At 38.3% G+C, this 21,060-nt stretch overlaps 1 protein-coding gene across 1 annotated transcript; it reads left to right on the top strand.

Moving 5' to 3' along the window:
- The first annotated feature begins 1,298 nt into the window (after positions 1–1,298).
- LOC149160972 (uncharacterized) lies at positions 1,299–15,788 on the top strand. The gene is made up of 2 exons (XM_089436854.1): positions 1,299–1,414; positions 15,077–15,788. Exon 2 carries the CDS (start codon positions 15,079–15,081, stop codon positions 15,562–15,564), a length of 486 nt encoding a protein of 161 aa, XP_089292980.1. The 5' UTR covers positions 1,299–1,414; positions 15,077–15,078; the 3' UTR covers positions 15,565–15,788.
- Positions 15,789–21,060: the final 5,272 nt, after the last annotated feature.

Raw genomic sequence — 21,060 nt, 5'->3', positions numbered from 1 at the left:
CAAGCGAGGAGCTTCTGTCATTCCTGGGCAGATCTGGTTCCATTTCCTTGTCAATGGATCTATCTCCAGTTTGGGGCTTTTTTCTTCTAGTGATGGATCTGTTTTGTTTCTTTTTGGCATATGCCCTGTTTGGACCTGCTGTTCATCTTTCTGATCTTTTGTTGTTGCAGGGTGTCATTTTTCTTTTTGTATGGTTTTCTCTCTTTATTGGCCACATTTTGATCTGGTTCTTGCTTCATTAGAGGAAGGTTTGGCCCTTGACTCAGGTCATTTCCCTTTGCGATTCCATAGACCTTCTCTCTTTCTCAGTCTTTGAAGAAAATTGGGACTAATATATGTATACAGAAACTGGCATATTGATATTGATCGCTGGGGACTCGAAGACTATTATTGATTGGGCCAAGGGCCAATTGACATTGGATGTGCTATAATTTTTACACTGGTGGGAGAAAATTAAATCCATGATGGTAACTTTCAATTCTATCTCCTTCTGCCACATTTTCTGTGAGCAGAATGCTATGTCAGACTTACTCTCCAAGCGAGGGGCTTCTGTCATTCCTGGGCAGATCTGGTTCGATTTCCTCGTCAATGGATCTATCTCCAGTTTGGGGGCTTTTTTCTTCTAGTGATGGATCTGTTTTATTTCTTTTTGGCATATGCCCTGTTTGGACCTGCTGTTCATCTTTCTGATCTTTTGTTGTTGCAGGGTGTCATTTTGCTTTTTGTATGGTTTTCTCTCTTTATTGGCCACATTTTGATCTGGTTCTTGCTTCATTAGAGGAAGCTTTGGCCCTTGACTCAGGTCATTTCCCTTTGCGATTCCATAGACCTCTCTTTCTCAGTCTTTGAAGAAAATTGGGGCTAATAGATGTATACAGAAACTGGCATATGTAACTTTCTTTTGTTTTAATTAATGGAAGAAGTTTTTCTTTTCGAAAAAAAAAGATCCTACATTATGAAGCCAGGTTTTAAAACATGCTCTATTTTCTATTCTATATGCACAATTCTGCTAATTGTTAATTTGTATCTGTACACATTCTCAAAGCTTTTACCATTAATTACTCGGTTTGAAAAGAAGAGCATAATAATTTGAACTCCTACTGAACTTATAAAATCAGCTATTTTAGTGAAAGTTGTGCTTACTGTGTTGTCAAAATCTGGATGCTGACCTTTCATGGTGAAAAATTTAGCCTAGATGTTTATGACAGTTACAACAGATTTATTGGAAAAATAATTTCAGTATAATGATTTAATCTAGAAGCAATTTGCTGACAATTTATATGCACTCTACTGCTACAGGTTTTCAGAGATCACTATCCATCACACAAGCCGTCACTTTCCTTGGAATGCAATTGGGATGGAGTCAAGTTTTGTCTTCTTGAGAAGCATGTTGAAAGGAAGAGAAGTATTCCAGGTGCAGGCCAAATAACGTTACCAGAGCATTATGAGGGAATTTATATTCAGAATCCTCTCAAATCTTCTACTATATAGCACTGTAGCAAAGTAGGGTGCACACATGTTTACACTAACAGTGGTGGAGAGAAAATAAAAGATATATTTTATTGATAACACTGCAACTATACATCACTCATTCAGAATGAATCACCAGAGGTGACATATTAATAGCACCCCTAGCTGGTTAACCCTAACATTCATCATTACATTGCTAACAAGACAATAACACAGAAATTGATGATCACTATTGGTGATTTATATCATAGATTTTATAGAGTGCTACCACTCTAACAACTCCCTTAACACAAAATAACATATTTTAATTTATGAAGGACGCTTCTTGGGCATGTTATACATTTGTATGAGTCATTAAAAGAATAAAAAGGCCCTCCAAGACCAAGTTAAAGCATCTCCTTCAAGTCGACTTCAAGATGGGGTAATAGATCTACACCAAAAGACATGTCGGCTCACCCACAGTTCAGGTCGGCTTCTTTGATGGGCAAACTACTATAAATAGGGCAGCTCGGCCTCATTTCAGAGACAACATTTCGGTCAAGAATAAGTCTGCAATAAAAGGTGCAAAAAGGAGCCTCATAACCAATGAAGAGGAGGACAGGAAGAGCGAAGTCTTTAGTATTGTTTTTTGGTCTGTTTTGAGCTGAATCACTCCACACGTGCGAAGTATATACGCTGTCTGTTGCAGAAGAAGCTGAAGTGTTGCAGTCCCATTTGTAGGTCAAGTCAAGGAAAAGACTAAGGAGTATCTCAAGCCGATTTGTCAAGGAAGTAGCCTCCACCAAGAGCAAGGATAATCAAGGGTCAAAGTTGGTCAACCTCATGTGCTAAGGGTTTTTGAATTAGGGCCGAAGAGGTTGCAGGTCTGAAGTAGAGAAAAAGGAAGCCGAATTCTGGAGGGTAGCCGAGAAGGAGGAAGAAGCAGAGGTTGGACTATTGTTAACTCGAGCAAGAAGGACCTCATCAAGAAAGCTGTGTCTTGGTATTGGAGTGGAAAATAGGTCAAGGGTCTTGGTCTTGGTATTCGTCAATTGAAGTCTCTATAAGAAGAAGAATTCGTTTGGGTTTTCCTCTCAAGTGGGAGAGGTTTTGGCCCTGGCTGATCGCCTACATTTTGTGTCTCTTGTCTCTTTATTGTTTATGCATTGGTAGTTTGTTTGATGAAGAAGAACACAATAATAATCTAAGTAAAGAGAAGATCCTAATCTAAAGAAGTAAAAAGCATTCACAAGCAATTATCATTAATAGAGAAATCACCTAATCTTGATGCCCTAGATTTCTCAACATGGTATCAGAGCTAAGGTAACAAAGTCAAGGAAGGGCATCTTATCAAGGGACACTCAAGGATCAAATCTCGAGAAAGACATCAAAGCAAATTGAAGGATATCAAAGTGAAGTCAAGATCTACAAAGAAGTATCAAAACCCTAGATCGAAGAAGAAGTCTACACCAAGAAGTCTTGGGATCCTCAAAAGACCACAAAAACCCTACTCAAGTTGAAGGGACTTATAAATCAAATTTCTTGAAGACTATTCATCCTAGAGAAGCAAGATCAAGGACGTTGTCATCATCTTCAAAAGTTCTAAGGCAATTTCCTCTCGTTGAAGCAAGGACCTTACCATTGAAGAAGATCATCCAAGAAGCATCAAGACATCATCAAGAAGTCATCATTATCAACAAGGACATCACTATCAAAGGATCTAAAGTGATCTCCTTCTTTGTGGAGTCAAGGATCACTCTTGAAGAGATCTATCTTCATCAAGGAGAAGTTCTCTATCATCTATATTATCATCAAATTCAAGGAGGTAGCAAGTGGAAGAAGCATCTTCACAAGTAAGTCTGAATCTGTCAAAATGTCTTTTTGCAAGGAAAGAAACAAATTGGTTGGGGCTTCAAACTATCTTGCATGGAAGAAGAGGACAGATTTGAATCTCAATGAAAATGAGGTTATGGATCATGTCAAAGGATCTATCACCAAACCAGTGAAAGAAGATGTTCAAGCACTTGCAAAGTTTATGAAAGGGGAAGTGAGGGCTCAAAGGATTTTCATAGAATCCATCAAGGATCCCCTCATTCCATATGTATCTAAACTCAACACCTCTAAAGAAATATATGACAAATTGGTAGAGTTGTTTTATGTAAACATTGCAGGCGAAGTTATCTATCTAAAACAAGAACTCTACAAGCTAAGGATATCAAAAGAAGGAATAGCCTCATACTTTATGAGGATATCTGAAATAAGAGATCAACTTCAAGATCTGGGAGAAGTAATGTCTGACAAGGAGATGACCACTATAGTACTAAATGCACTACCAGAGGAGTGGGGCAACTTTAGTTCAAGTATTTATGGGAAGAAAGAAACTACTCCATTCCAAGATCTATGGTGACTATGCAGGATTGAAGAAGCCACGCTGAAGGCTAAAACTGATGTGGGATAAAGTAAGCAAAATCAAGCATATGCTGCTATGACAAAGAGGAGGAAAGTCTTGGAAATTTGGTCCTCAGAAAAAGAAGAAGAACCTGGCTAAGGTTCAATGCTATGGATGTCAAGAATATGGGCATTACAAAAGAGATTGTCCTAAGCTCAAGAAGGACAATAACAAAAGAGGTAGAGAAGAAGCCCATATCACCGAAGAAGTGGAGGAAGCTGAAAAGAAGAAGTCCAAGAAAGAGGAAGTAAGAGATCTCTACTATGATTGAGATAGTCTTCCTCACTTAGTTATTTTCAAGTTCTCTATTGTAAGATATGGCTATCATGAATCACTAAGGAAAATGATAGGATGCATCATGGCATCATAGAAGCATTAAAAGAAAGAGCTCGTGATCATAGAGAAAAATAGCTGAAATAGAAGTCTATGGAAGTCAACTATGGAAGGATATAGCTCTTGGTAACCTCATTAGAAGCATAAGTGACACTTATGGGAAAAAGAAGAAAAGGTCATTTAACACAAGGCTCATCATGCATCAGTCAAAGGGGAACATTTGCTGGATGAGGATGCTCAAGATCCTCTATTGGAAACTTCATCGGAAGGTTCACCAATAAAAAAGAAGCAAGGGTTTCATCAATAATTCCATCTTGTGGGAATTTATGGGATGAGGATATGATGATAAAAGAGGTAAAGTAGATCAAGGGATTGAAGTTCTTTCAATCAAGGAAGCTGTTGATGGAAGTCTGGATGAAAAATGTGGTATGTATGCTTGTATTCAATATTGTAGAGTCATGTCATATGGTTGCAGGTATCATGGATAAATGTTCTATCTCGAGAGCATGATCAAAAGAAAGGATCTCCTTCTTTGAAAAGATGCAACAAGGCATGGGTCACACATTGTCTAGATGAAATCAACATAATATGTCCTCATATGATACATGAGGTGGTTGACAAAATTGGAGGAACTATGATTGGAAGTTCCTAGAAGGAAATGTGTGAAGAAAGAAAGGAAGAGATCATGAAATACACAACCATGGAAAAGGCAATCAACATCCGAGGACTGAGAAATTTGACTAGGATATCTCCATGAAAGATATGAAAGATTTTGATGTACTCCAGAAAAGAAAGAGACCCTTGACAGTATATATCTTTTGGAGATGTGTCAATGTGTATGCATGATGCTGATGCGAACTAAAAGATGTCATGATGAAGGACCATCACAAAGGTAATTTTGATTTAATGTTCATTCCTTTATTTTTGAATGATATCTAGATGGGCTTATGCGGGGCTGCCAAGGGAAGATCTTTGGATATCTTCCACCACCGATGTCCATGTAGTAGGATGAAAGATCCTTAAGGAAACATGGCATGAAGAAGGCAACATGGCATGGAAGGCCAGATATGAACAGATGGATCACTTTCCGATGAAAGGAATAAAGACATGACTAACTCATGATGAAAGTGATGGACGGTCTATGCCCTACGAAGAAGTCCCGTAAAATGTCGACTCCTTGACAAAGAAGAAAAATTCATGACATCAAAGGAAGGAGTTCTACAAGCAACTGGTTGTTCCATGATCTCCGCCTAGAGAGCTGCTGGAATCATGTCCCTATTTAAGAGGGAGCTTGGGTACATTCCTTTATGGAATGGGTTGGTTGTCCCCGATTAAGAGGGAGTGACAGTTGTGTTTTTCTATCTCATGTGTTATGCACTAGACCAGGACTAACAGTCGTAAGTCTTAGTGAATGCCATGAGGAGAGAGATAAACACATCATTCTTGTCTTCACTTGGGAAGACAGAGTGGAGGATTGGGTAAACATTTGGCATCCGATACTCTTTGAGGATGAGTTAGGGCATCCAAGATAAGAGTAGTCGTAGAGGATTGATATTCTTTAAGGATTGGGAATTCTAGACAAGAATAGTCCTGGTGAAACATACTCTGAGAGAACCCGGGTGGAGTATGTTCTGAGAGAGACAATGATGAGGGTGTCTATACATCATTGGTCTTGCCAGCATTGTGCTATGATCTTGTGGAAAGATAGAGCAGTTAGTCAAGGCCTTGCTATGTGACAATGTTGGTTGATATGATGCTAAATAGATGGGTTACCATTCCGACTCTTCTTATGAGAATTCTTCACATTGAGAATGTCCAAGTACCTTGTATGGAGAATGAATACCTACCTAGTTAAGAGCACTGTTTTAAAAACCGTTTTCAAAAACCGGTTACCAGTCAAACCGACCGGTTAGCAAGCTGGCCGGTCCGAACCGGCCAAAGAACCCGGTTTGGAAGGCCGTTTCTCCAATTTTTGGCCCTAACCGGTGAAAACCGGCCGGTTTAGACGGAACCGGCCGGTTTGTATCAAACCGGCCGGTTCCGTCCTAAACCGGCCGGTTTTAGGCATGCCCACCATAACTTGAAAAAAGCGGATTTCTAACTGTGGTTTTTGGGTTTTGGGGGGGAACTAAGGGTGTTTTCCCTCCAAAAACACCCTCTCCAAGCTATAAGAGGCCCCTCTCACTCTCATTTGTCTCACACAACTGATTTGGAGTGTTTGTGAGTTTGTTTGTGAGCTTGGAGAGTGTTGAGTTTTTGCTGAAGTAGTCATCTTGGAGTTGGAGTTGGAGCTATTTTGGAGATAGTGTGTAGCTGTCAGTGGAGTTGCCATCTTCAAGAGGAGGCTAAGGAAGCTAGTTTGCATTTCCAGGTAAGGATTTGCACTTGAAAATTCCTTATTTGACTGTTGTCCATGAATTAATTTTTTTTATGTGTTATAAACTTCTCACTTCTATGATCTACCATCGAGGGAGTCATCATGCCTCCAAAAGCCAGAGATACTGCATGGGCTCATTGTGATATGATTGATGGCAAAATGATCTGCAAATATTGCCAAAAATCCATTCAAGGAGGGGGTATTAACAGGTTCAAGCAACACTTGGCTGGGATAGGAGGCCATGTAAAGCCATGTGGAGCACCAAATGAAATAATAGGGCATATTAGGGCATAATACCTTCAGAAGTTTGAGACTAGGGCATATTAGGGCATAATACCTTCAGAAGTTTGAGACTCAAGTCACTGAACCAATAGAGAAGTTTGTGACTGCAAAGTTTGGGAGTCGAGACTCAACCAACTGAGTTTGATCATGATGACTGAGACTCATGAGAAGTTTCAACTTCAAGTGATAATGTTGATCACTATTATAGTATTTACTATTATCATATATGTAGATACTAGACTGAAGTCTTGTAGTAGGCCACTGGCCCCATAGTTTGTAGGCTTTGTTTTTGCACTCTAGAGGCCATTTAGAGCCTTATTGCTTATGTATTTTGTCGATGATATGTATTGCACTCGGTGCCATTTTGATATATTCACCTTTACATGGTATATAAATGAGCAATCTTTGCATATTTTGTCTCTATTGGCTTGGAATCATGGTTTTAAATCTTAAAAATAGTTTTTTTCATTAAAAAATAATTATTTAATGTATTTTTATAAAACCGGTTCGTTTAGACCAAACCAGTCCCGGTTAGACCGGTTCCGGTCGGTAAACCGGTTCATTAGGTGGACCGGTCCGGTCACCGGTTCCGATTTTAAAAACACTGGTTAAGAGGGAGTGTTGAAAAGTGTAACTAGGTTCGGTCTTCATAATGACATGTGTAATTATATTTCATGTAATTGATGTAAAGAAGAAAATATAATTATTTTTGTAATGTTTGTCTCATGGGTTTCATGAGCAAGGAATTTTATTTTTAGTTAAGGCTCCCATTGTGAGCCTTTAGGGTTAGTCATCAAGTCATAAAGTTCATTAAGTCAATGTCAAAGTTTGAAGACCCTTCTTAGGCATGTTACATATGTATGTGAGCCATTGAAAGAGTCAAAAAGACCCTCCAAGACCAAGCTCAAGCTCCTCCTTCAAGTCGGGCTAAAGATGTTTCTAGTAGGACATGTCAACCTAGGCACCTATTCAAGTCAGCTTATTTTGGATGGGCAGACCACTATAAGTAGGGAAACTCGGCCTCATTTGAGGTGCAAAATTTCTGTCAAGGTTTGAAGTAAGAAAGAAGTGTGAAAAGCTCAAGAAGGAAGTCTCATCTCCAAGCGAAGAAGAAATGAAGATATACAAACTATTTTGGATATGTTTTAGGGCTGAGGTCCATCACATGTGCAAGGAGAAGTATCATCTACTGCAGGGAAAGCCGAAGTTATCTCAGTCATCAAAGGATGTCGAATTAAGGAAGAAGTCTAGTCAAGAATGCAAGTCGAGTTGAAGGAGAAGAACTCTCCATCCTAAGCAAAGGGATCAAGGGTTCAATCTTGGTAGTGACACTTCCCATGTGTTGCAACTAGGGCTTTTGAAATAGGTCAAGAATTGTAGGAGGCCGAAATCTGAAGGGTAGCCGAAAAGGAGAGAGAAGTCAAGCAGTTTGACCAAGTGTTGACTTGGGCTAGAAGAAGAAGCAGTGAAGAAGGGTTTTGTGACTTGGTCTTGGAGAGGTTGTTGTGTCAAGGGTCTTGGTATGTGTTAATTGAAGTCTCTATAAGAAGAAGAATTTGTTTGGGTTTTCCTCTCAAGTGGGAGAGGCTTTGGCCCTAGCTGATCTCCTACATTTTGTGTCTTTTGTTGCTTTATTGTTTATGCATTGGTAGTTGTTTGACAAAGAAGAACACAACAATAATCTAAGTAAAGAGAAGATTCTAATCTAGAGAAGTAAATAACATTCACAAGCAATTATCATTAATAAAGAAATCACCTAATCTCGATGCCCTAGGTTTCTCAACACTCACTGCTTGAGTCATGACTCCCTCTGTTGGTCAATGTTGGGATTGTCTCAAACTACAATTTGTACAAGCTCTTAGGTTGATCTCAATCTACTTGGCCACTTTGGTGTCTGAGGGTTTTATGAAAGCCCTCCGCTGTCTGAAGGTCACCTCGTACCCCTTATTCTCCAATGTTGAAACCAAAATGAGATTCTTCTTGAGCCCTGGAACATAAAGGACATCTCTAAGAAACAAAGGGTTTCCCTATTCCCTCTCAATTTGGCTATACTAGTGCCCTTGGCTCGGTAATTTCCCGTCATCTCCCATCTCAATATGGAATTACATGCCCTTCTTTGTCAGTTTCTAAAGTAGTTCTTGTTCCCTGTCATATGACAAAAGACACCACTATTTATATACCATAAATTGGTATCCACGAGCTTGCCATGCAAGCAATAAGTGAACTCATTCTCAAAATGAGAAGAGAACTCGTCTATCTCTATAGAGGTTGCTACTTGGTCCTTCTTGGATCCTTTTTTCTGGTTAGGGCACTTAGTGTTGATTTTTTGGGTAGCATCGGATGTGATCTAGCTCCGAAATTTTGTGGAGGGGCTAGTATACATGAGATCACTAAGACCCAGAAATCGTTTGGTGAAATTCCACCTCGATTGTATTCTATTAAAATAATTAATATTTTTAATGTGATTCCTAAGTCTAAACTTAAGAAAAATTAAAATATTAATGAGTATTAATGAAAATATGGGTGAGAAGCTTCTAAGAGATGAGGATCAAGTCTAATTTAATCTTAGCCGTTGATTAGAGATTAGATCATCACTGTTTATTTCTCAACAGGAAAAGTATAAATGGAGGCTTGGGGTCAATTGGAGAAGACACATAGAGAGATTGAGGAAATCGATTTTCCGAGGTGAAGTTCTCAAGAGGGAAATCTATTGGGGAGATCTTGTAGCTGAGGGGCAATGATAGTTCGGGAATACAGACAGAGAGGCGGAGAGAAACTTGTGGAGGTAGCGCAGTAGCTAGGAGAGCTGACACTGGGCCAGTCTGGGCCCACGCAGCCTTGACGCAGAGCCAAGAGGGCCAGCGCAGAGGAAGAACTGCCTCCCACGCAGAAAGTCGAGGAGCTACCTGAACAGCCGGGAAAGTTGACACAGTGGGCATAAGTGCTGATGCAGAGCTGACGCAGAGCCTCATAGAGCTCCACACAGGCCCACGCAGTTACTGTGAAGCGGCAACGAAGTTGTAGTCGGGGCCAGCTAGTTCTGCTATCGGATTAGCCGGATTCTGTCGGGTGAAGTGGGGTAAAACTCACTCAGGTTCTTTGCCATTGTATTTCTCTGTCACTGGTTTGCCAGGAGGGCAACCATCATTTGTATTCAAAACTTCTGCTTAATAATAGAAAACCCTCAGAGTTGCTGCACCGGTTTTCCCGCATTGGGTTTTTCCGAGGACGTTTAGTCCAAAAATAAGTGTGTCCTTTGCATGGATTTTTTTAGTACTTGATTTGTGTAGTGGTGTAGGCTGCAGTGTATTTACATTGATATTTTCTGAATATTTATGAAAATAACTTGTTAAATGAAGAATACAAGTAGGTAATGTAAATCAGTTTACTGCAGTAGGATTTTTGGTTTATTAGATTCAGAAATTTTCACACTTAGTAGCATTGTTCCCAAATTGGTGGCGCAAAAAATACTGGATCTTGCTGAGATCTTTCTTCTTCTTTTTTCTCTTGGAGTTGTTCTTTTTGCCCTTCAACTTGCCCCCTTTGCTTGCTAGGGAAAAATTTTCTTCATCTTCAGTCTTGGTGCGAGACCCTGACTGAGCATGTCTGCGAAGTTCTTCTTGGACACAATCACCCCATAGTCGCTCCCAGTTTGGAAGCTTCTCCTTGGCACATATTCCATCCATAAAATTTTCCCAAGCCTTGGTGAAACCCATCAGGGAAAAACTCACCAAGCCTCTATCTGGAACTATCTCACCCACACCAACCAACTCATCCCTAACTTGTGTAAACTTGGTGAGGTAAGACACAACAGAATCTGACTTGGTCATTTTGATGGTCCTCAGTTTATCCTTCAATACTAACTTTTTGGCCTTGCTCGAACCTTGATAGAGGCCAATAATGGTTGTCCACATAGCTTTGGTTAACTTCTTCCTGATCAAGTGAGGGATGATGTGGTCTGTGACTCCTTCCAAGATGATTCTCCTTGTCTATCATCTCTTTTGTTATGCTAAGCCAATTGTTGAGGGTCATTGGGGGTGGCTAGAACATTATCCACAAAGTCCCGCACCCCTTGTTCCTCTAGAACTACACCAATTCTCTCACACCATGAGCAGAAGTTGGACACATCATCCAACCTATCCTCAAATCTGAGACCCTGAAATGCCATATTGCCAATTCGCACTGCCCAGAAACCCTGGTGGCCAAGTCGAATTGGTGAACTCGCTTCCTTTGAACATAGAACTTGCTCTTGAAGATAAAACATGTGCTTGGTCTTCAATAAGAGGCTATGCTCTAATACGATGTCAGTTTACCTTAAAACAAAACAATTGATTTATGATTTTCTAAGTATGCAACCAAAAATACAAATAACTGTTGTTTTGAAACTTAAATCACAAATACGATGATTTTTTTGAACTATAACATGCAAAACATAAATAAATAAAACTGAAGAAAAAAACACATTCAACACATAAGATACCAGATATACCTAGGAAACCCCAACTTCGGGGATATCCTGCAAACTGTTTGTGTTTTCTATTAGCTTCAACAAAATAATAATCTTCAGAATTTTCACAGCAAGGGAACACTTCCCCTTTTTACAACAAAATCCTCTTGGTAGTTGAAGCACGCAAAACTAAATCAACCCCTACACACTTGTGTCGTTGTACGACCGTGCAGTATGGCCTCTTTGTGCACTATACAAACTAGGCAGGTTGTTAGGGATGGTCTTTGCCAGAAGATTAGGCAGCATTATATAGCCTCGAATTAGTTACAGGAGGGTGAAAATGTCAGGTGCAACAAAATTTTCCAAAGTCAAAAGCTATTCGACCATATGAAACCAAATGAACAAGTAAATGAAAGACTGTATGAGTAGAATATGTCGTCGAAAGGCAGGGTCAAATAATGGCCATTGGATGTGGATCAATAGTGAGAAACAAAAAAGGTCGTAAAGCCTTCATCATCTTGTTGAATGAAAAATGGATGAGTACTAAGTGGCCAAATGTCAGATAGGTGAATTGCTGTCATGGTCTACAAATCCCCAAATCTGGAATGCACTCATCATTACAAATCTTCGTGTTAAATGATATGCCAAGCCAAATTTCAATGTGTAGGTAGTGAACTATATGCAATGTGCAAACCATGTAAAACAAACAAATTGTATAATATATGCTACCCAAATATCCAATGCTAGGGCACATCAACGACAAAGTTGCTTTGTTTTAATACCATGTGCATTGTGGACTATACATTGTTATCATATCATGGGTACATGCTATGTTGGGTATTTTCCATTATTAAACCATAATTGGTGGGGGTGATTACTGTGCATTATGTTCATCATAACATTGCACAACTAGGCCCTTAAGGCGAATTTTCAATTTTGCTTAGAAACGAATGATTTCCAAGTATGCCCATGAAGCTCCAAAAATGTGTTCAAATGACAACCAAAAGCATAAATCACTACAACGAAGGCTTGTGTCACACGTTACTCAGCATAGCTAGCAGAACAAAACCATGGGCCTAATAAAGTAAATAATGCAAATGGAGGAATGCTCATATGATACCACTGTAAAATCATCAATTAAATAAAAGCCAAGTGAGCCTCTTATGAACCATCCACCAATCAATCATCCACCACTAAAGCCCCTCCTGTTGAGAAATCTATATGGCAATTATTATAGTGATTTCTCTTTTCTTGATAACTGCTTGTGATCTCTTTTTACTTTTTCTTACTTATTAGCTTCTTTACTTATTATTATGTTTGTATATCATCAAACAACTATCAAAACAAGAAGAACAAGAACAAGAACACAAAATGTAGGCTACAAGCTAGGGCCAAAACCTCTCCACTTGAGAGGAAAACCCGCAAATCTCTTTTCTTCTTTTATAGATTCCTCAAATGACGAATTCCAAGACCTCTAGATCAAGACCAAGTCCAACCCTTCCGGACGATGTGCATTCTTTGTTCAAGTCAAACCCAATCAAATCTCTTCCAGCAACACAGCTTCGACCCCCAGCTTCAGAATTTCGGACTCTATTGAAGATCCGAAATTTTTGGCCCTTCCAGCAGCAACTCCTGCCACATGTGTGAGCTTATTCTGGCCTCCCAAGACTTCTTCAGACCTTCGCTTGGATTTCTCCTTCCTCTGGTGCTTGAGGATGGCCTAATGTGAACTTTACTGACCTTCTTTCTCTTCCATCTTCAAGATCGAACCTGTATAAAAAAACCCTAGTCCAGCAACAAAAACCCTAGCCTTCCATTTCATGTGTGAGAGAGAAATAGCCCAGAACAAGTCTTCTTCGTCCTCTTCCTTCTTTGTTGCCTTTCTTACTCTTCTTCTTCACTTGGATGAGTGAGTCAATGAATGTCTTCCAAGGAGGTCGAGTTCCCTCCTTTATATAGGCTTCTACAGGTGGATGTGGCTCCTCAAAATAAACCGACTTCCCAGCCGCCAAGCCGACTTGGTCTTGAAGGGTATTTTGAAACTTTTAATGACAAAAATATTTTTTCTTTACAAGTTACAATGTGCCCGATGGGGTCTTCAATTTATGACAATGATTCTTTTGACTTCTTGACCTACGACAAACCCCAGAAGCACTCAATGGGTGCTTGACCTCTAAAATAAAAGTCCTTAAGCATGAAACCCATTCTCCAAAAATAATAATAATATTTTTCTTTAATTTTACAATATACAAGAATCAAAAGTACATTTCATATTTATGAAGACCGAACCTAGTTACACATTTTTCAACACCTCCATGCCCAATATTTTTGTTAGAATATCCTTATGACTCACGAGTTCAAGTCTTAGGGATGGGATCCCCTTGTTTTATCAAAACACTAGAATTCTGAATGTGAGCTTGTGAAACACAATTAGGTAAAAATGGATGATAAATCATTTTAAAACATATTGAACAAAGAAAAGTTACAAGACTTTGTGGTTCTGATCCTGTTGGCCAGAAATGAAGTTAACAAATTACACATTATATGTGGCTGTGTTGTAATTGTTATGACCTGTGTGGTTGGTTAAAGCATATTGTTAATAGCCTAACTATGGCTCTTCATCACATTCAAGCCCTCTTATTCATTGATCTTAACTCCATAACTCAATTGAATAGGCACTGGTCTTGGTAAATTCCAGCATCCATCTTATTCTAAAGAAAACAGTAAAAACAATCTTTTTGAGGGTTTCTCCCCTTGTGCTGGAAAAGAACTAGTTTAACATGTGTGGAAGAGTTGCCAAGGTGTCAGTATGAAACCTTCTTAAGTGCCCCTAGGGTTACACTTTGTAACATTTGAAATTCAGGTTTGGGAGGGAACACATTCATTGGGTGGTATACATAAATTTCAAGGTTTCTGCATAATATATCACTATTAATTAGTTGCTTTGTTTTGGAGGCTTTTTCAATTGAGCATTAATGCATAATTGGCATTATTCATGCCTGATTGATACGTATTGTTCTATTACCTCCACTACAAACAATGCTTTTCACTGGACTGATCACCCTCTTTTTCTTCATGACAAAGTCAAGCTTCAGTGCTGAAAAGTCAGAATCTATGTGCAGATTGGAGTTTGATGACCAACTGCGTAGCAGTATATAACAGTGCATTTGACATGCCATTGTTTGTTTTCTGCTACATCACTTGCTTTCCATGATGTGTTCTTCTGGTGGGATGTTTTACCTTTCACTAGTATTTATTATCTCAATATTTGCTACACAATTATATTTCTTCTGTGAATATATAATGTTTCATGTACAAGGTATATAACTAGAAAAGATGCATTGTCAAATGATTAATTGAAGAAGGATACTCTCAAATGATATGACATCATATACCGAATGCCTTTATCTACCCCTCCAGGCTCCAGGGCATTTGGACCCCTAGAGATTTAGAATTTTAGACCATGGACGTAAATGTGAAAATATGTTGTTTCCTGGTATCAGTTTCAGATGATTCATGGACTGCAGCTTCAAGCGATTGAATTTTCTAGTGCTGTTCTTATGCTGTATGCTGCAAGTTGTGTTTCTATAATTCCTGTTTTCTTGTGACCATTTTGTATGACTTTATTTGTCATTCAATAATTAGAAGGAACGAAGGAGAGTATTTGGTAAATTGGGAAAAGCCAGTTGAGCTCTTCTCAAATTTCAGAGGATCTCATAATTTTTATGTCTTCTTTCAGAAATGGCAATGGATGCTGCTGAGCTGGAGCGGGACAGCTATTCTATTGGCAAGGAAAGGAGAGGGCCCTCAACTAGTGCAGCCGCAAAGAACAAAAGGGATGCAACTGATCATATAGCTACTCATATTAGAAAACAAGATACTAATGTAAATAAGAATACTGGCCGTAGTGGACATATTTCGTTAAAGGGAGATTCTTCAAAGGATGGGTTTGATGGAAATGATAGTTTGCATGGTACCAAACTTTCAAATCCTACCTTATTAAACAGTTCTCGGCCTTTAGAGTTAAACATGGCAAGAAAGAGGAAAGTGGATTTCGTTTCAGTTAATTCACCGTACAAGACAAATGCAAAGTCAAAAAAGGCACATATTAAGTTAGATGTAGATGAGGATGATCATTCGGCAACATCTCCAAGTGGTGCAAAAAAAGCCTCAGATCCCTTTTTCAATCTACTTTTTGTTGAAAACAGAAATGGTTCTGTTTTTTGATTTCATTCTTACTAATCATGATGTAGTAAAGAACGAGTTATTCTGGTCTGTCAACTTTTGTAAAGTCCTGGTCTCTCAAAACTTTTTCGTCAATAAATTTCCTGAAGTTTTGAGGCTAGAAGCTCCATTTAGATTTCAAGATTCTCTCCATGTTCGATTTTAGGCATCATTCAATACACTTTGTTTACATCATCTCTATAATAAAAGGATGCTTTCAGTAGTTATATCAATTACAAAGCTCAACGCTTTGATCACTTTCATTCCATACCATTTAAGTTTCCTAGTTTCTTGGTAACTTTTGGAATATTTTCTTTCAAGTTATTTTCAATCGTTATCAGGGAAATTAATTATCGCATGATGGCGAAATGTAAATTTCCAATGCAGCAATGACTGATAAATATTTACAGAATGTGTTAACCAGGGTGTTGTACCTGGACATTTTGGTATCTTTACTGGTTTATCAATTTTTTAGCAGACTTGTTATACCTCTATTGGTGAAATAATAATTATATCATAAATTAACACATGAGAATATTTAAAACCCTATTCTAAATAGATATTTCTCTGATTTCTCTTAGTAGAATTCCAAGAAAGTAGTTTTTTGGATTCCTGGAGTAAAACTTCTATAATTGATTGTTTTCATTTGGAATAAAAATAAATACGTATATAAAATTGAATGATATTTCACATCAATGAAGGTGTTGGCTTTTCTATACCTATGGTGACTCTTCATTTGCAATATTGCCTTTACAACTATACCTTTTAATAATTATGTCTCATCCCATTTAGACCCCATGATTAATTGTAATTATTGTGTAGCATTACTATGTTCCAGCATGAATATTTCATTAACATGCTAAGTTGAATTATATAAAAAGCAATGTATATGTATCTTATTTTAATTAATGAAAAATATCAAGCAGCTGACTAAGCCACTAACACCTACAGGGACCATGATGCCGTGTGTGGGGACTAGTAAGGGGACTTTGGACTTCACCTTGTAAATAATTCCAAGCCACCCTCTCCAAAAACAATTCTACTAATATTTGAATTGAAAATATCTCACTCGTTTTTCCCTCGTGCCCAAATCATTAAATGAGAAAACTTGGTTGGTTGAAGTGTCTCCTCCCAACAATTATCTTGGTATGGCATGGTAGTTGAAAGCCCTGTCAGCAGCAAAAGCGAGGCATGGGCTGAGTACAACCAGCTCAGGAGATTGTGAATGACTTGGGACAGCATTGGGAAGAGAGCAAATCACAATTTTGGTGTATGAAAATAAATGGATAAGGGACAGACTTTCGCATGCAGAGGGGGAGAGAATAGAGGAAGGAGAGGTAAGATAAGCCATTGCTTAGTAGAAACAATGAGGAAATCCAGTGATTCGAGTTAAGAATTTGTGGGAAACTTCCTGAAAATGCTGGAGCATGGGACTGCAAATGGGGGCGCCTATCTGGGTGTGCATGAAAACATCGGAAAGAGGAGCTGCTCAAAGGAGTGCATGGAAGTGAAGAGAGCTTGCTCTTGTGTGGCGTAGAGCCAGCAGAGAGGCACCAAAAACTCACGGGATGCTCAGAGCCAACGAGGAGATGCCCTGTGAATTTATCCCTTGAAGAGGTTGCCAACTTGTTTTTACAATAGTTGAGAGTTTTCTCCAAATTCACCTTTGTGGTACATGGTATGACTAGGGGGTGGCCAGACCTAGAAAGAATCAACGCAATTGAGCCTACGGTTGGGCAGCTTCAATTTCAAATAAGTGTTCCTACCATGCCTATAAAATTATTTACAGTGTGGCTTGTGGTGTTTTATAAGTCCTGTTTGCATTTGACTGTAAGAATTATATTTGCGTTAATTGTAAGATGTACATGGTTGTAATAAAGAGTATGGATTGGAAATTCTGCATGCGTAGTTGCATTGGCATTTGTGCTTGTTGCCTTAGAAATTACGTGTTTTCTTGTGTCTGCTTTTTAATGGATTATATTTTTAGACTGAGTTTTTAGCATGTCTTTGATATATTCTATTTTCCAGATATCTGGAGGATACTGATTAGCTGAGAAGTAATCAAGGAATTAACAATTCTCAGTATTAGTCACTTGTTTGCATACTTGACATTATATCTTCAAAATGGGAGAAATGGTCTCTTGGTCTCATTGTTGAATTGTCCTTGCTTTCTAACAAGCGAAATTTGTTATCTGCTTTGGAATGAATTCCTTTTAAGGGACAATTACCCTTAGAAACCCTATTAGAGCACATAGATAATGTAAGCCATAATTGGGATAGACGAAAGGTTATGCGAGTGACATGAATTAATGTACATATTACAACATTGCAATGGATTGAGTTAATTTCACCAATAAAGGGTTGCTAGTTACTAATTATAAATTTGTCTCTAAAACTAACTCTGATTATTTCCAATGGTGCAATGTTATAAGACTGACCCCTTTTCCCCACAACCCCTATAGAAGAAATGAATTGTTGTGAATGATTGCGTGATTAAGTGGCGTGGGAAATTCTTCTTGTCATCATAAGTTTTATGCTTATGACCCTTGCTTATGCATTATATATGTCTTTGTGAGGTTGTTGTCAAGCTTTATTAATTTAAATGAGTATAGTTGATGGTGTTTACACACAACATGCCTTCTCCGTAAAAATTATTAACGAGTGTTATGTCATAAGAGACTTGTGAATCTTTTGAGTTGGAGGGCTAACTTGCAACATCAATTAACATGAATTATAAATAAAATATCATGTTTAAGATTAGGTGTTTAGGGTTTTGGGACTTGCTATCACAAAATCTAGTAGGTCTAGCGCAAAGTCTTACAAAACAACCTAGGTCTTGTGGCAACAAGAGACCAACCACCAATGTTGCCTTAATGGCTTTTCTACAATTGTTTAGTGGTGATTTTTTTTGCCACAAGGGAGGTTTCCCTACAAAGGATCACCAGTGAGATATTCAACTGAGGGCTCAATGGTGGTGCAAGGTATAATGATTGAAGAAAAAGGTATCGACAAAGCCTTGAAAGGCTAAGATAAGAGTTGCTTAAAATTCAAGTACACTTCCCTAAGACCTTTATACTTTAGAAGATTGCTATAAGTTAGGGTTTGTATAATATGCAGATTTAGGGCACATGATGGCTTATAACAGCTCCAGAAAATAGTCTTATAAGTGATACAAATGTTAGGGCTAGGGCTAATTATACAAATGTTTTAAATGGATGAAAATGCATATGACAACAATGAGTATCAAGATGTCATCCCTAATTTTAGGGTTAAAGTATGCAATTAATGCTAGATTTGCCTTTTGTTATTTATTAAATGCAATCCCTATTAAATATTGTAGCTCATACATGTGTTTGAGCCTTGAGAGGTATCATTGACGCTAGCAACAAAGAGAAATGAATTATCTCCAAGCCTATGTAATCTTTCCTGAGTTTCATCAAAGGGAAAATGTCTTAATTAAGTTAATTAATGATTTTTAAATATTTCCTAAGTTAAAACTTAGGAAAATCGGTTAATTAATTGGCATTAGTTGAGATAAGGTTGATTTGCCTCTAGAAGCTTCTTGAAAGATTTCAAGATGATCTTTCAGCGATTGATTGGGACAAGATAATTTCTAATCTGATCATTCATTTGTGAATGAGAGATTATAAAGAGAAATTGATGCACAAAATTGGAGCACATTCAGTGGAGTATTGTTGGGTGAGTTTTCAGAGAGACACTAGGAGGGTTTCAACAATAGTAATTAAGAAGGATTTTTTGGGATTTATTCTTCATCCAAGAGACTTTCAACTTTTGAGTTTCAAAGGGAAGCTTTGCTAGATGAGTTATTTTCAACAGAGAGGGCTGAGAGAGGGTCATATAGTTTGCAGAAGGAGGTTCGTGGGGTTTTCCTAGCTAATTTGATCAACAGGTGTGAAGATGTTTTTGCCAGTATCAGACAAGCAATAAATGTAATTCCTCATTAGTAGATTTGTCGAAGATTTAGTAATAAAACCCTCATCTTGAAAATTGGTTTTCCCCATCCTGGGGTTTTTCCAGGGACATTTGTCCCAAAATGTGTCGTTTGTGTGAATGGTTTCTTGTATGTCCCATTGTAAATTAATTTGGTGAATGGTGTTGTACATGTTTTTATTCATTTCTTTCGACTGAAAATTTAATTTTGTTGTGCATAAGTAATCAAAATAATTTAATAGGTTAATAACACCTTTTGGGTACTGGAAATTTCACATGGTATTAGAGATCACTACAACAATGGGGTTTTCCTTTATCTAAGCATTAGGGTTTTAAAAGAGAAACAAGGGTTTTATCACACATGTCGATTTTCTTTAGATCTATTGAGGTTTATTTTTTAGGGTTTCGGATGTGGATTCAGATGGGTTGAGCAATTAAGATAGACTTGATGGTGCATTAGTATTTGGAAATCCATCATACTTTTGTTGTTGGAGGAGCATGGACTAAAGGAGTATGCAACATCTAATGTTGTCATACTGACAAATCTAACATAGTTAGTGACCTACCACAAGGAGGATGTCAAAGCTAGGCATATTATGCATGATAGGGTCAAAGATCATATCACACCCCATATTGCAGAGTTGGATACGTGTAAGAAGATGTGGGATGACATCTTGAATATTTTCCAACGTGCAAATGTAAACAAGAAATTGGTCCTCGGAGAAAAGCTATGAAACACCCGACAGAACAAGGGAGAAAGCATTGTCATCTACCTTACTAGGGTCAGGCAAGTCAAAGATGAGTTAGCAATTGTTGGAGAAAAGGTGGAAGATGAAGAGCTTGTGAGAGTTGCATTGAATGGGTTCTCAAAGCAGTGGGACACCTTTGTCCAAGTAATTATTGGAAGAGAAGACCTTCCTAGCTGGAATTGTCTTTGGAGCGGTTTCACTCAGGAAGATCTTAGGAAGAGCTATGTCAATGCAAGTATCAGCTGTTAATATAGGTTTTCATTGATGTCAATATGGCAGTAGCTAGGATGGAAAATATTCTTGAGATGCTACAATGTCATTGATGAAGATGCCAAGTCACTAATGAAGAAGTGTCAAGTGTACCTTGATGATCTAGGAGCTCGTTATGCCTTAGACAATGATACCCCATGAAGCTTTCAGAATTGTGATTGTGGTGGAGACATCAGACAACACGCTGATCAGGGTTTCTGAGCACCTTTCGGACCAGGTTAGAGCTGGAACAACACCTCGGACAACTGTGGATTGGAATCAAAGCCAGTACCTTCACTCAAAGCCTAACAATTTGAAGGTTGATCATTAGAACACAAATGGCGAAGCCAAGGAAGAAAGTCTCCAATCCTCCTAAAGATGTGTCTCCCTCAACCACCAAAATTGAAGTCAATCAATTTGTGAAGGCTCCATTGTTCAATGGAAACTTTGATATATCAGAAGCAAGAATGAGGAATTTCTTAAAGACTCAAGGAATTGAAGTCTCGAAATCGATGATTACTAATAGCATGATGGATGGAGAATCCAAGGA

The sequence above is a fragment of the Pinus tabuliformis genome, chromosome 5_2, assembly GCF_031772625.1.
Source record: "Pinus tabuliformis cultivar Carrire ecotype Pingquan chromosome 5_2, CPIR1, whole genome shotgun sequence".
Taxonomy (NCBI): Eukaryota; Viridiplantae; Streptophyta; class Pinopsida; order Pinales; family Pinaceae; genus Pinus; species Pinus tabuliformis.
Note: the sequence above shows the minus strand (reverse complement) of the source record. Positions and strands in the feature narration are given on the sequence as shown.

Coding starts and splice junctions, on each gene's coding strand:
- LOC149160972 (XM_089436854.1), top strand. CDS start 15,079: ATGGCAATGGATGCTGCTGAGCTGGAGCGGGACAGCTATTCTATTGGC.